The 14,071-nt window shown below is 34.4% G+C and overlaps 1 protein-coding gene across 1 annotated transcript; it reads right to left on the bottom strand.

The window, feature by feature from the left end:
* Positions 1–9,264: 9,264 nt before the first annotated feature.
* LOC131627918 (auxin response factor 3-like) lies at positions 9,265–13,688 on the bottom strand. The gene is made up of 11 exons (XM_058898771.1): positions 12,800–13,688; positions 12,497–12,553; positions 11,992–12,174; positions 11,707–11,791; positions 11,533–11,623; positions 11,290–11,451; positions 11,061–11,180; positions 10,903–10,978; positions 10,635–10,794; positions 9,687–10,555; positions 9,265–9,597 (listed from the first exon to the last, which is right to left on the bottom strand). The coding sequence occupies exons 1-10, from the start codon at positions 13,139–13,141 to the stop codon at positions 9,720–9,722; spliced, it is 2,112 nt and encodes a 703-aa protein (XP_058754754.1). The 5' UTR covers positions 13,142–13,688; the 3' UTR covers positions 9,265–9,597; positions 9,687–9,719.
* Positions 13,689–14,071: the final 383 nt, after the last annotated feature.

Here is a 14,071-nt window from a genome sequence, read left to right as displayed (position 1 = left end):
ATCCGAACGCACTTAATCATAACAAATCCTCTCTGGAAGACGCAAACACTAGATTTAAAAAAAAAAAGACTTTGGAATTTGTATAGTAAATTACGGAGATTGAACTTCGGATGCATCTAACACATCACAAATATGCACAACCTTAAAATCATGCGATTTAAAAATACTCCACATTCAAATGTTTGGATTTCTCATGGAGATTGGAATTTGAATGTTTGTGCTCAATTATTCCCGTCTTTCCCTCTCCATTCTCATTTTCATTTATGCAAACAGAGCAAAACTTGAGAACCAGAGAGTTCCTCTTCATTTACATTCGCAAAAGTTGTTCCATCATTTCTCAAGTATTCTCATAGCTCGTATCCATTGCATTGAAACTTATTAGGTCTACGTGGGAATCCTCCTTCACCTATAACTTTGTTCGTTCAAACATTTCTTTAAGATTGTTTTACTCTAACACTATTAAGTGTTCTTTTAAAACTCAAAGCCCAGAACTATAATACCGATTAAAGTAATGTCACGAGAATTGGGTTGTATTGTGACCATTTTATAAATTTCGTCGTAATTCAAACACCACATAAACTCTCAGAAATTCTTGAAGAAAAAGATTAGTATAAGATATAAATAATAAGTTAGTGAGAAGTGTATGAAGAATGAATTTGTGTGTGGCCGTTGATATTCTTCATAAAAAGTACAACAAATTATGCATGTGCCACAAGTTCAGTTTGGCTCCTCTGATGGAAAGCAGTTTGCCATATATAGGACTAGTTCTTTTTCAAAAACAGCTAATACTATTTATTTGAGCTTTATGACTTAATCACCTCATTGCTATGTCATCATTCTACATAAACATGTCTTTATATTACTTGGAGTCTAAGTATCAGTTTGGATTGGCGGTGAACAAAATTGATTCTAGCAGAATTGAATTTGGTATAATTGATTTTAATAAAATTGATTTATGTTTGAATACATTTATGTAAAAGTGAGTTGAACAATAAATTTCAGTGTAAAAATCACCCAGAATCAATTCTAGAGGTAGAAACTAAAAATTTTAACTTCGAGTAAAATCAATTCTAAAAACAAAATCAATTCTACTTTTGATAAAACAAACATCTCAAAATCACACAGAATCAATTTTACACCTCTAAAATTGATTATGAGTTTTTCAAAAGTGAATCCAAACATACTATAAGTAAATTTTTGAGATGTGATATTGAACGTGTATCATCGTTCTTGCTTGTGTATTCTCAAGAATGAAGTACTTGTTATCATGATGAATGTACTCTTTTTTATGAAAGGATCGTGTAATCTTAATCATTGGGATCCTGATTTATCTTGACATGCTTGCAAGTTGCAACAAAACATTAGATAATATTTAAAATAGTTTGTTATATTCAAAATAATTTAGATATGCTTCAAAGTTCTTCCTTTTTTTTTATAATGATAAACTGTTTAAAATAAATATTTTATGGGATTAGAGAAACATTTTAAAAAACTCTCAAAAAATGTGCATAAAGGTTTTTATATGCTCCCACTTGATATATGGAGCTAATGATCTTTCATGATAGATAAACTAGTATTTTTAGATACAAAAGTAAAATGTGATCTTGATTTAATTAGATAGCAAATACAAAGCATACTTGTTTTAAATTTCAAAGGATCTTGATTCATGATCTTTTTATTAAAACATGGGCACGCAAAATAATTCTCTTCCAACATAAGCAAATAAAAACATTTATTTAAAACATACTTAATCTAATCCCTTTTGTCAGACATAAAAAAAGTGCAATGAAAAAAAACCGAGGCTATTTGTTAGAGACCTCATCATCAGAGAAGATGCGCCATAGGAGAAGGACAACAATAACTGATAATGGTTTGTTGAAAAACTATGAGGCTACATAGAATTACCTCATTGTTGTAGAGAACTGGTCAGAGGATTTTATATTCAGGTCAAAGTGAGGAGAAGCCACACTTATATTTTGAGCTTTAAAAACTAAGGAATTGAGGGAGTCAAACGTTTCAGGTTCGGGTAGCCTGGTATTTAAGGCGTGGGTTGGAAAGTGATGAGAAGACTAATTAAACACTAAAGGAGATAAAAAAGAGTTTATAACAACATTAAAGCTACTTTCAGCATTTTTTTGGTGAGGAAAAAATAGGAGAGTGAACATGAGAAAAAGAACAACCAGAGTTCGGATGATGTAACTCAATAGAAAGAAGAATCATCTGATTTGGAACAACAAAGAAGGCAGAATAAGACTCTAATTCACGATCGAAGCCATTGGATAATTGTGCTTGATGAGGCTTGGAAAGGAGCTGATGATAGAACAGGAATTCATCCAATTGATCATTTAGATCATCTGAGACCTCGTCATAAGATAGATTGAGATTTATATATTGAATTTGTGGAGATTCCAAAAGAGAATAGATAGTGCCGTTATGAGTTTTTTTTTAATAAGCAATTGATTATAGAGAAATCACACTAGAGGGACAACCCTAACAAAAAACGACTCTAAACGGTTCAATAGCCATCTAAGGGAACCTTGTACCAATCATAAAAACAAAAATTGGTCAAAGTTTGGCTTGAGAACAACCATCTCCAAGAAGAAAAGATAACATTGTTAAAAATCCAATCAAAACTATATGATTTATTATCAAAAACCATGGCATTTCTCATTGTCCAAAGGCTCCAAATGGTTGCTATCCAAATGATGTTAATCTTGACCTTGATGCTAACTATCTTCACCTTTTCTTGGATAGGACCAAAGGCCATAAACTCGGCTAAAGATATCAAGGATTCAGCCCCCAGCCATTCAAAGATTTTTCGCCAAATAGTTTTTGCCACTGAGTTTTTCTTGACTGCTTCGTGCTACATGCTTCGTGCTACATGATATTTTCTTTATGTTGTACAGTGAGCACCATATTTACTGCATCAATTCGGGTAAATGTAGTATATACCCAGAAATTCCACCGTTGTTGCTCCTATCACTGTCCTTCTCATGGATGTTTATGTTGGAAAATAACACAGCTGAAGAAAAAAATAAATAAACAGAATACAACAATAACACAAGAATATAACGTGGAAACTCCAAAACCGAAGATAATTATTACTATGTAAAAATTTTACAACACATAGACTTTTCTACTCTCACCCCAATCCCCTAGTACACCCACACTCTTACAAAGCAAATATTTAAACTAAATCTCACAACAATCTAATACAAGAGCATAAGAGAACAAAGAAAACCAAATATAAGCTTAAAGTACTTTTTTGACTAGTGTATCTAAAAACAAAGAACTTAGGTCCAATATATAGTCTTGGTCTCCCCCTTGCTTCACCACAGTAAACAATGTGGGACTTCTCAAATAGCTACTTTTTAACTTCCTTCTTTATTTAAGAATTTAGGCAACGTTAGACATACAATCAACCCCAACAGTTTATGACATTTTTGTAGAGTATTACGATCATCTGGTCCCAAAGGATGCACATCATGTGTCAGCTCCTCGTCCATGGAGTACAATATACGGCTACATTCAAATGTTTTATAGAAGTTCACATCTATACATAACATCGTATGATCCTAGAGGATGTACGTCGTGTATCAACTCCTCGTCCATGGAGTGCGATATATGGATACATTCAAATGTTTTATAAAATGTCACATTTATACATGACACCATATGCAGAAGGAGATCCTCTGAGACAAGGACAAACCATGTCGTTGTTGTATTATCAATATGTTACTATATTATGGCTATTGAGAGAGAGGTTGTAACTAGGATAGAGTTTCAGGAATACACTCCTCACATGGCCACTATACAGGCCATCTTAGCATAGATACAATATATGTTGCAATACCGACAATAGAGGAGGAACATGTACGAAATGGATAACAATATCTCAATTACCCGTCTATTTTTTAAAATTGAGAAAAATCCAAAGAAAAACCTAATCAAAATGAATTTTTTCTAATATGAGAAAAATTTAAACAAGTACTCGCGGATACGAGTTTTTTTATGTATATATTAAGGTCAAAAACTTTTTAAGTCTTTTGTTTATATATAAGACCAGAGGAAAAGGGAATACGTCACATTTTCATTTAAAATGTTAGGGGTTTAGGGTGTATGCAAAAGAAAATGTTTTTATTATTTAAAATCTTACTTTTCATAGATACAATAAATAATATTTTAATAATGTTAAGGGTTTAGTGAGATAACAAAAATTGGCAATAAAATTATTTTTAGAAGAAAGACTAGTACAAAATTTAAGGTTGAAACAAAATTATTTTCTTTGAAGGCATTCTGCATCTTCCCAACAGAGGTGGGATCTCCTCTACAAACAAGGAGGACATCATCAGCAAAAATCAAATTAGTCATTTTTAGCTTTTTACAGTTGGCATGATGTTTGAAATTAGTATCAAGCTGCATCTTTTGCATAGTTCTATGTATATACTCCATGATGAGCACAAAAAGCAAGGGTGACAAAGGATCACCCTGTCTGATTCCTCTCCTTGCTTGCATAAAGTCAGTCAAATTACCTTTGACATTAAACTTGTATGATACTGTAGTCACACTAGCCATGAGCCAATCTATGAATTTCCTAAGGATCCCTACCTCCTGCAAGATATTCTCCATAGCCCTCCAATTAACCATGTCATAAGCCTTTTGTAAATCCAGCTGCATCATCACCGTTGGGGAACATCCTTTTCTGCCATAGCTTTTCAACAATTCATAGGCCAAAAGTATGTGATTATGTATGATCTGCCCTGGAATGAAGGTTTCCTGGCAGTTACTCACAATGCTAGGTAAGACACTGCCTAGCCTATTAGTCATAATTTTGGATACTATCTTATAGAAAGTGGTGCAGCGAGCTATGGGTCTAAAATCCTTTACACCTTTAGGGCTATCACTCTTTGGGATAAGGATCACCACTGTACTATTGAAAGCCTTATAAATATGTCATGTGTCAAAAAATTCCCTAACAGTAGCAATAATATCATTTTTGATAATATGCCAGCAAGCCTTGAAAAATTTAGAACCAAATCCATCCATACCTGGAGATTTGAGATCCCTAATGCCATCCAGTGCCTTTTTAATTTCCTCCTCAGTAGCTTGCATGATCAAGGATTCCCTTTGCAGCAAATTTAATTGGGGCCCCTTTCTCATGGCTTTAATGTCAGTGTGCTGTAAGTTGTTTTCCACTTTTCCCATGAGATTACCATAGAAATCCAAAATCTCCTTTTCCAGCTCCCCCTGATTTTGAATCATTGTGCCATCAGTCTTTTGAAGCCCTCTCATACTCTTAGCATGATTCTTTACTTTTATAGAGGCATGGAAAAGTATTGTTTCCATCCCTAAGTCGGATCCAATCAATTTTTGACTTCTGTCTCAAAATATTCTCCTCCAACTCATTAAGTTTAATCACTTTTCAGTGCAGATATTTACTCTCTCTGTGATGTTGACATCCCATCTGTTGTTGTTTAGATCAGTCTGGGCTTGAGTCAGGTTATCTCTAGCTTTAGCCAAGTCTTGTTTCAGGTAAGTCAGGGGTCGACTGAATCTTCTTAGCACATTTTGCAGTCTCTTTAGCTTCTTCCAAAGCACCATCTTGGGAGTCCCTCCAATGTTCTGCTTCCAACTATTATGCACAACATCATTAAAACCAACCATATCCTCTAAGCAATTACTGAATCTAAATTGTCTCTTAGGCTTGTCCTCAACTTTAGTGTTACTTGTAATAATACATGATCAGAGACACATGGGGTAGAATAGTAAGGCTAGTATCAAGATGTGATTGGAACCAGTCCACATTACCAATCAACCTGTCTATTCTAGAATATATTGGGTCAATAGTGTGCTTATTAAACCATGTAAAATAGTCCCATGAGCTGTCCATCTCACTTAAACCTGTTTTCATCATCATATTCTGCATATCAATGTATTCTTTTTCAGTGACCAGCTTGCCACCAATACGATCATGTGCCCTTGCAACATTATTAAAATCACCAATCACACACTAGGGGCCAGTTATGCTTTTATGAATTTCCTCAATCTCCTACCACAAAATTCTTCTTTTGTCTAGCTGATTGTATGCATAAACTGCAGTCAGTCAGTACTTGAACACACCATTGTTATCATTTACCCTGCAGTGGACTAGCTGACTCGAGTTGAGCACCAGTTGCACCTCCACCTTCATACCATTCCACCCAACCCATATCCTACCATTTTCAAGATCACCATAGTTATCAACAAAATGATCTGTCAGATGAAGTTTATCTCTGACCATATCAACCTTCTCTCTTTTCACTCTTGTTTCAAGCAGAATCATAACAATAGGCTTTATCTCATGGAGACGGGAGCAAATCTCCTTTATTTTGCCTACTTTATTAAGCCCCCTAACATTCCAAGACACCATCCTCCAAAGCTTGTGGCAATTAGAAGGTCATTCAAAACCTCTAATGCCTCAAAGCCATTAGTACAATTAATTCTAGATGTAGTTTTTACTTGGATAGTACTCTTACCTCTAGTATTGCTCTTTATCACGATCCATGGATCAGTATTTGGTTCCTTTACTTCCTCTATAGGCTTGTCAGGTGGAGTTGTTGGTGTCTGCACTATGTTTTCTTCAGGTGGCTTCTTCTTTGGTTGCCATTTTTGAATCCTTCACGGTGCATTACACTGGTGCCCCAACTTTTGACACTTCTCGCAGAAAGAAGGTTTCCATTCATATGCCACTTATTATTAGTATTATTATTATTATTATTATTTTTGAAATAAAAGATGGTATTATTTCAAAAGTCAAATACAAGCAAGGCCTAAAGGCCATATATAAGAGTAACTAGTTACATAAGCATGTCAACTAAAACCTTTCTATAGATGGGTTTCACCCATCCTCTATATACAATTATATTTTGTATACTTCTAACTATACAATCAATGTCACTATGCTGACCCAAGTTGTCAAAAATTCTACTATTTCTAAACATCCAAATGCCATAGATCACCTCTGCAACCACAGCTTTAAGCAGACTCATTCTAGGACCTTTACCTTTGGTTTTTTGCTTGATCCAATCGAAATTCAAATTCTTGAAATCGCTAATTCCCATCCAGCACAAGATAGCATTCCAGATTCCTGCAGTATGGGGGCAGGCAAATAACAGGTGATCAAGGCTTTCTTCCTCTTTTCCACATAGCTCACACAATTGATGCTGCACAAGCCCGAGTCTGAACAACCGTTGCTTCGTCGCCAATCTATTCTGAAAAGCCATCCATAGCACAACTTTTGCTCGAGGTCGCGCGATGTTATGGCACATCACATGATACCAATCAACACTCACAGACACACCTACAAGGGAACTATAGACTTTTGTCATATGAAACACACCTTGGGCTTTTATCAATTAAAATTATTATTATTATTATTATTATTATTATTATTATTATTATTATTATTATTATTATTATTATTATTATTATTATAGGATATAGGATCAAAAAATCATCCCCTATTAAGCTCCAACGTAACTTCCAATTTTAATTGATAACCCCCTTGATAAATTAATTATTTTATAGAATAACACTAATTTAAAAAATGAATTAAAATGTACACAATTTCTTCTCACATTTAAATCGCTTTGCATAGTAAATACTCCCCCGTTTCTTTTTAAGTGTAGTTTTAGAAGAAATTTTTTGTTTCTATTTAAATGTTGTTTTATAGTTTAATGTTATAATTTGTCAATTATACTTTTACTTTCTCAATAATTCCACTTCACATTTTTCATAAAATTAATTATCTTCTCAATTAGTTATTGAAAAAAAAGTGTGTATGATTGAATTTATTTAGAAAGAGAAAATAAATGAGGATATAATAGGAAAAATAACTTTAACAATCTACTATCTTGGTTAAATGGCTTTTTGCTAAAATGACACTTAAAAAAAAAAAAAATGAAGATAGTAATAAATATATGTTCAAGTGCTACCCATTAACTTTGGGAGGAGGTGTTGCTATAAATGAAAATACTTAGTTCACATTTTACAAACATAATTACGTTAACTTTGGGTGGAGGTGTTGCTATAAAAAGAAAATATTTAGTTCGCATTTTATAAACATAAACCGTATTGTAAATTATAAATTACGAACAAAATCCATTATATAATTAAATAATTCCGTTGAAATTGAATTAACACAACTATATTTTAAAAAAAATTAGGATTATAATTAGGATGATTTTCAAAAGTTTACTAGTTAAGATTAATAAAAGAATTAGACCTAGTTTGATTTAAAATTTATATTAATGCTCTATACTTATAGATAATTATACTTTAAGTTTAAAGCAATATAACATTGCTCTTATGTTATGGTTAATAAATACATAAGAAAACTTATATACAATTATTTAATTATGATTTTTATTATTTTCTAATAAAAATATAATAAGTCTATTTAAATATCGTTTAGAGAATAAAAATAAGAAAAAATTGCATGTAGGACGAAATTATACACTTGTCATATTTTTTTATTTAAAAATAATAAAAAATTACACCTAAAAATTATATCTACCTTTAGTTCATAAATAAATGACTTAACTTTACTAATAAAAATTAAATAAAATAAAAAGAAAATAAATGACTTAAGTTTACTAATAAAAATTAATAAAAAGAAAAATAAAAAGAAATGAGTTCGTAACAGTATATGAAGAGATAGCAATTGGTAGTCGTAATGGTGTCATATAGAGACAAAAATAATGTATATATTATAGAATTATAAAACACATAATTTAACCTCTAATTTTGTGAAAAAAATTAGAGACATTATAAAATTATATAGTAAATATAGCTAGATAGATATAGATTGATTTCACATGTTATATAACAGTCTCTTCATTATACACACAACTATACTAATCAAAGTCTCAACTTTTTTAAACATTGAAAGGACTTTAATACTTGCACTCCTAGAACACTTAGATTTTTTTAGCACATGCACATTTAAAAGATGTGTTTGTCAATGATGTAACCTCTAGAGAGTTTCTTTAGCCAAAAAATTCAAACCAATGGGGTCAAAACAAGTGTCCACACACCCTCCAATTCCATTAGACACTTGAGTTATTACAGTGCACAACCTCATAAATGTTAGGCCACAATCTATATGGTCCCAAGCCTAGTCTAAACCAAAAGTCATTCACATAGTTTCAGTTTACAGTTACACGATGCTAGAGACAGCAATAAAATGTTCTGTTACTATGCTCCATTTTCATCCATAACACCATGTGAATGTGAATGTGATTCTATCATAATATCATAACTTCATGTGGATAAATATAGGCATAAGTTTACCATTATGGTTTTACACTTTTACACAATACAATACAATATGCATCTCTTTGGATCATAAAGAGTACACAAATAAGTCTAATACAGATACATAAGCACTTTAACCAAGTCATTACCACTTTAAAATACATATTACACAAATACAATAACAATTTTTTCTGTTTCATGAAATTCAAAGTTATTATTATTAATAGTCATACAACAAAAGCACGTAATCAACACACATTTTTCGGCTATCAGATGATTCTTTAGTTCAATACTGCGATACACCTGCGAACAAAATCATGATTTGTATGTATAATCAGAGTGATGCGATAACGAAATGCTGAATGGTGTAGAGAAGATTAGAGATAGCTTACTTTGGTACGGTTGGTAAGGTTGCTCGGTTATGCTCAACCTCCTTCGTAGTCCTTGTTGAATTGAGAAGTGATGTTTGAGGCAAGAGCAGCTTCTTTGTTTGCAACGTAGGTGTCGTCGGTTAATGAAAATCCAAAGAGTCTGCAGCCACTTTTATATGTCGAGTTTTTTTCTTGATTGCCTTTTAGTGCTGAGGTCGAATTACGAGACCTTGAAATATCATCCAACTGGTTGTTATTGAGAAAATTCTGCATACCGAGAGAATTTGTGCTTTCCTGAATAGGTTTGTCGAGTAGGGAAGACGCAAACATTCCACTTTTCATTTCAGATATGTATGAACCCTGATTGCGATTACCGTTATCATAACGAGTGTTTGAAACTGGATTAACAGCCTGCTGGAACATTAAAACAGATGATGGAGATGAAACTTGTCCAGCTGTAACAGACGCGTGCAAATGTGAAGGATTATCATGCATCTGTGCTGGCCATCCGTTTCTGGAACCACCGAGTAGTTGATAACCATCGTAGCGTCCAAGGAAACCATTTCCACGGGACTCGTCAAACGAGGATCGACCGTAGGGTGGTGGACACGGAAGAATTTCTTGACCTTGCAAGACCTTTTGGAATCGGAAAGATTCACCAAAGCCTATGCCATTACAGGGAAAATCAGAAGTTGCCTGAGGCATTCTGATGTTTCCTGGTGCGGCAATCCCGGAACAGATTGAACCGGGATAACATCTCCCTAGCTCGTATAACCGGGGACTCTGAGCATTAATACTGTCGTAGGGAGTATTCATGCCCATAATTTCTTGACCTTGCAAGACCTTTCGGAACCTCAATGATTCCCCAAAGTCTGACACACCAATCCCATCTGTCAAAGTAACAAGTTGCGTCATTGTTGCATAACAATGAAGTAAGACGAATGAAAAATAAAGATTCATGTAACTTACTGGGAACTGGAAAATCTAGCTTGGATGAAGTGAATCCAATCCTGCTCCTCTTCAAACTTGCAGCCATCAGGTTACTGGTAGAGGAAGCAGAACCAGATGGCTCGATTTCCCAAGGGGAAACCCTGTTATGCCTCGATGCTTCTATGTCATCCCACCTCACCTGTAACAATGAGGAAAAACATAAAGTTCACCAATTATAGTATACTACAGATATGATGTTACATGACAAATAATTACATATTGAAGTTAGAAAACTGCAGTCTCATACCAATAGGCATTTCCATTTAGATCCAGGCCATCTATGAGGATCGACGTCACTTATACCAGCAATTAATCCAGTGACTCTACACGTCAGAAGTTAGACAAAGATCAGTTATTGATAGGTCAATTTGTATGTAACGAGAACACGTTTGACAATCAACCAACCTTCGTTCTGCAGCATCTTCAGTTTCAAAACGCATCCTGAACCTCATTCCAGCAGAGTAAGAGCAATCAAGGCTCTTTATGAACTTGTTAACAGGTATGATGAAATCTGAAGAGCTGACCCTACATCGAAAAAAGTGAAAAATATATATAAGACACAATGGTGAGCAACAAAGATATGACAATGAAAAGAGAGGGAGGGGCTAAACCAGAAGTGTTACGAGAACAATACCTTGGATTGTAGCAGACACTGAACGCAGATCTTTTGGATAAAGCATTCACAACGTCCATGAGAGAGCTAGGATCCAATTGCATACCAGAAGCTCCAAAGGAACCAGAATTTTTCAACTGAACAGCCCTACGAATCCCTAACCTCAGTTCTCCATCGTCACCCCTAATACATCAATAATAAAACGTTAGTCACTGTTAGGAGTACTAGTTTGTAATTTTTTTTAGAGATTTCGGTTCATGATACCTAAGAAACAACACAGCATCACCAGACACGAGCTTCTTCTTGTTCACAAATGCACTCCACCCAGTTGTCAGCAAATGCCTCCTTGGCTGCCCTGCTCACACGAACACCGTAAATCAAACATTTGAGCAGTCAGCTGGAAGCATACTACAATGTAGAGTACTATAAGCAACATACCCCTATAAATGTGTCGAAACCTCCATTCCAGGCCATGCAAATCCTTAGCTACAAGCTCTTGAGAAGGTCTCTGCTGGCTGTAATCCTAAAATAATATAGTCGTGGATTCAAATTAAAAATGCTACCAAAGAATATCCAATTATACTTCAAGAAATTTGAAACCATGACAGAAAGCATTTATAAGATTAAAGACGATACTCAAATGAATCAAATAAAACTTTCAATAAAAAAACTTTAGCATGGTTATTTTGGCCGAAAAAAGAATGCATCGTAGATGAAAATTACCAGGGGAGGAAAGCAGTCTTCAGCTGCTCGACGAGGCACCGAGAATCCTCCATGAGTGCTAGTATCAGAAGCTGTGAGAGTCTTGCAGAACATATGGGGAGTTGTAGACTTCACAATAGCTTCAGCATCCTCCTCTTCCGCATCCGCATCGATTACCCCTTCCCGTACATTTTGCTCCACTTGCTATAAACATCAAATTCAATCAAAATCTAACTTAAAATCTTTTCAAAAACACACTTCCACAATTATAGGACAAGAGACTATTTTGAGACACTAATATACATCTAGACATAGACCCAAAAAGAAACAATGCATATTCATGTCATATTCTTGATGCTACACACTGCTACATTAAGCAAAATCCATTACAATTAGCATGCTCACTAAAAAAACTGACCTGTCCACAAAATCAAAACCTATAAATTGAGACATTTTCCCCTTTTCACAATTTCATCCAAACCTATAAACTGAACCAAAACAAGATGATATAATAGATAAGCCTCACCTGATTTTCAGGAACCAACAAGACCTGGCAATACACTTCATCACTCCCTTCCTCAGCCTGTCAACAAAAATCCAAAACACAATGTTCCCTTAACACATGCCTCAATCCAAAAGAACAACAAACAAGAAAAAGCACCAATCAAAAGCACATTATAATTTATTCAAACCAAAAAGGGGGAAAACCAAAAGGGCCATCACCCTATTCATAAATTTCTCATCTTTGAAAGAAATTAAGAAAACCCTTTTTCCCAAAATCAAAAAATTAAGCAGAAGAAGAATAAGAAGAAGAAAAAAAAGCACTTACATGGAGCTTAACATCAAGAACACGACAGAAAACATGAGGTGGAATAGGAATACTACAAGCAGAAACAGGAAAATCATGAGCCTGTTCAAAGTGACCCTGTGGAACATACACAACAATGCTTCCTTTCTTAGGCAAAGAGATCAAAGGACCAGCACAAGCATGCCATAGCTCCAAACAAACCGAACCCTGAGCCGGAGGAGGAGAAGGAGAAGAAGCAGGAGGAGGAAGAACCATAGCAGAAGCAGAAGTGCTTATCCCAGAGTGAGTAGAAGAAGAGGAAGAAGAAAGAGCTGAATAAGGTGTTTCATCATCTTCAGTAGTGTTGAGATCGATTAACCCCATAACACCACAAAACAAAACACCAAAACAAAACACACAAAAAAGTGCTTTTTTTGTAATGTTAATAAGTGATTTTTTCAATGAATGATTTCATGACTGCATATGAGTAACTTTGGCATTGCTAAAAGAAGTTGTGAGTTGTGAGTTGTGACCCTCTTTCTCTCTCTCTCTCTTCTCTCTCTCTCTCTCTTCCACTGAGCTATCACTCTCTCAGCTGAATTCCCTTTTGTTTCTTTTTTGGGTTTTCTTTATTTCTTTCACTTTAGATAAATGGGTATTTTGGGATAATAAAAAACCAAACTTTCAATTGTGATTCATATAAAAATTGGATTTTTATCCATTTTTTCTTCTTTATTTACTATTTACTATATTACAATTTTGAGGGGGCCCTTTTGAGGCAGGAGCAGAGATGAAACAGTGGTGCAGTTGCTGCTACAATGCTGAGACTGTTGGGTGTGATGTGTGTGGCAGAGAGAGAAAGAGAGAGAGAGAGAGTGAAAAAGAACAAGCTACAAGAACAAAAGACTGTAGTAGTGGTAGTGAAAGTAAATTGTTGGTTGAGAAAGAAAAAAGAAAATGAGAAAAAAAATGAGATAATGTTATTGCAAAAGGGTTTTATTTTTTGAGGAGAGTACGGTTATCCCTGTATTTCCGGGGGGGATGTCTATTCTGTCCCCTTCTTGTTGATCAAATCTCACACCTATCCTTCTCTAACTTAATTGGTTTTGCTTACTTGAAACATTGGTTTAGGTCATCATCTTGGGTTGGGGATGGAGATTTTGTTTGTTGACCATGATGCAATTCATTATGTTGAGATGATGTGATGTCATTCTCCATCAATCTACTTTAGTTTACATACACTACTAGAGTATTTAAGTACTAGTATTTAATTAAAGTGAAAGAAAAAATATGTATTTAAATGCGACTATAGTT

The sequence above is a fragment of the Vicia villosa genome, unplaced genomic scaffold (genome assembly GCF_029867415.1).
Source record: "Vicia villosa cultivar HV-30 ecotype Madison, WI unplaced genomic scaffold, Vvil1.0 ctg.000415F_1_1, whole genome shotgun sequence".
Lineage (NCBI taxonomy): Eukaryota > Viridiplantae > Streptophyta > Magnoliopsida > Fabales > Fabaceae > Vicia > Vicia villosa.
The sequence above is the reverse complement of the archived record's forward strand: the minus strand, read 5'-3'. Positions and strand labels throughout refer to the sequence as shown.

Coding starts and splice junctions, on each gene's coding strand:
- LOC131627918 (XM_058898771.1), bottom strand. CDS start 13,141: ATGGGGTTAATCGATCTCAACACTACTGAAGATGATGAAACACCTTAT. Junction 12,175..12,496: donor TGTTGGTTCCTGAAAATCAG/GTGAGGCTTATC, acceptor TGATGTTTATAG/CAAGTGGAGCAAAATGTACG. Junction 11,452..11,532: donor GATGCTGTGTTGTTTCTTAG/GTATCATGAACC, acceptor TTGATGTATTAG/GGGTGACGATGGAGAACTGA.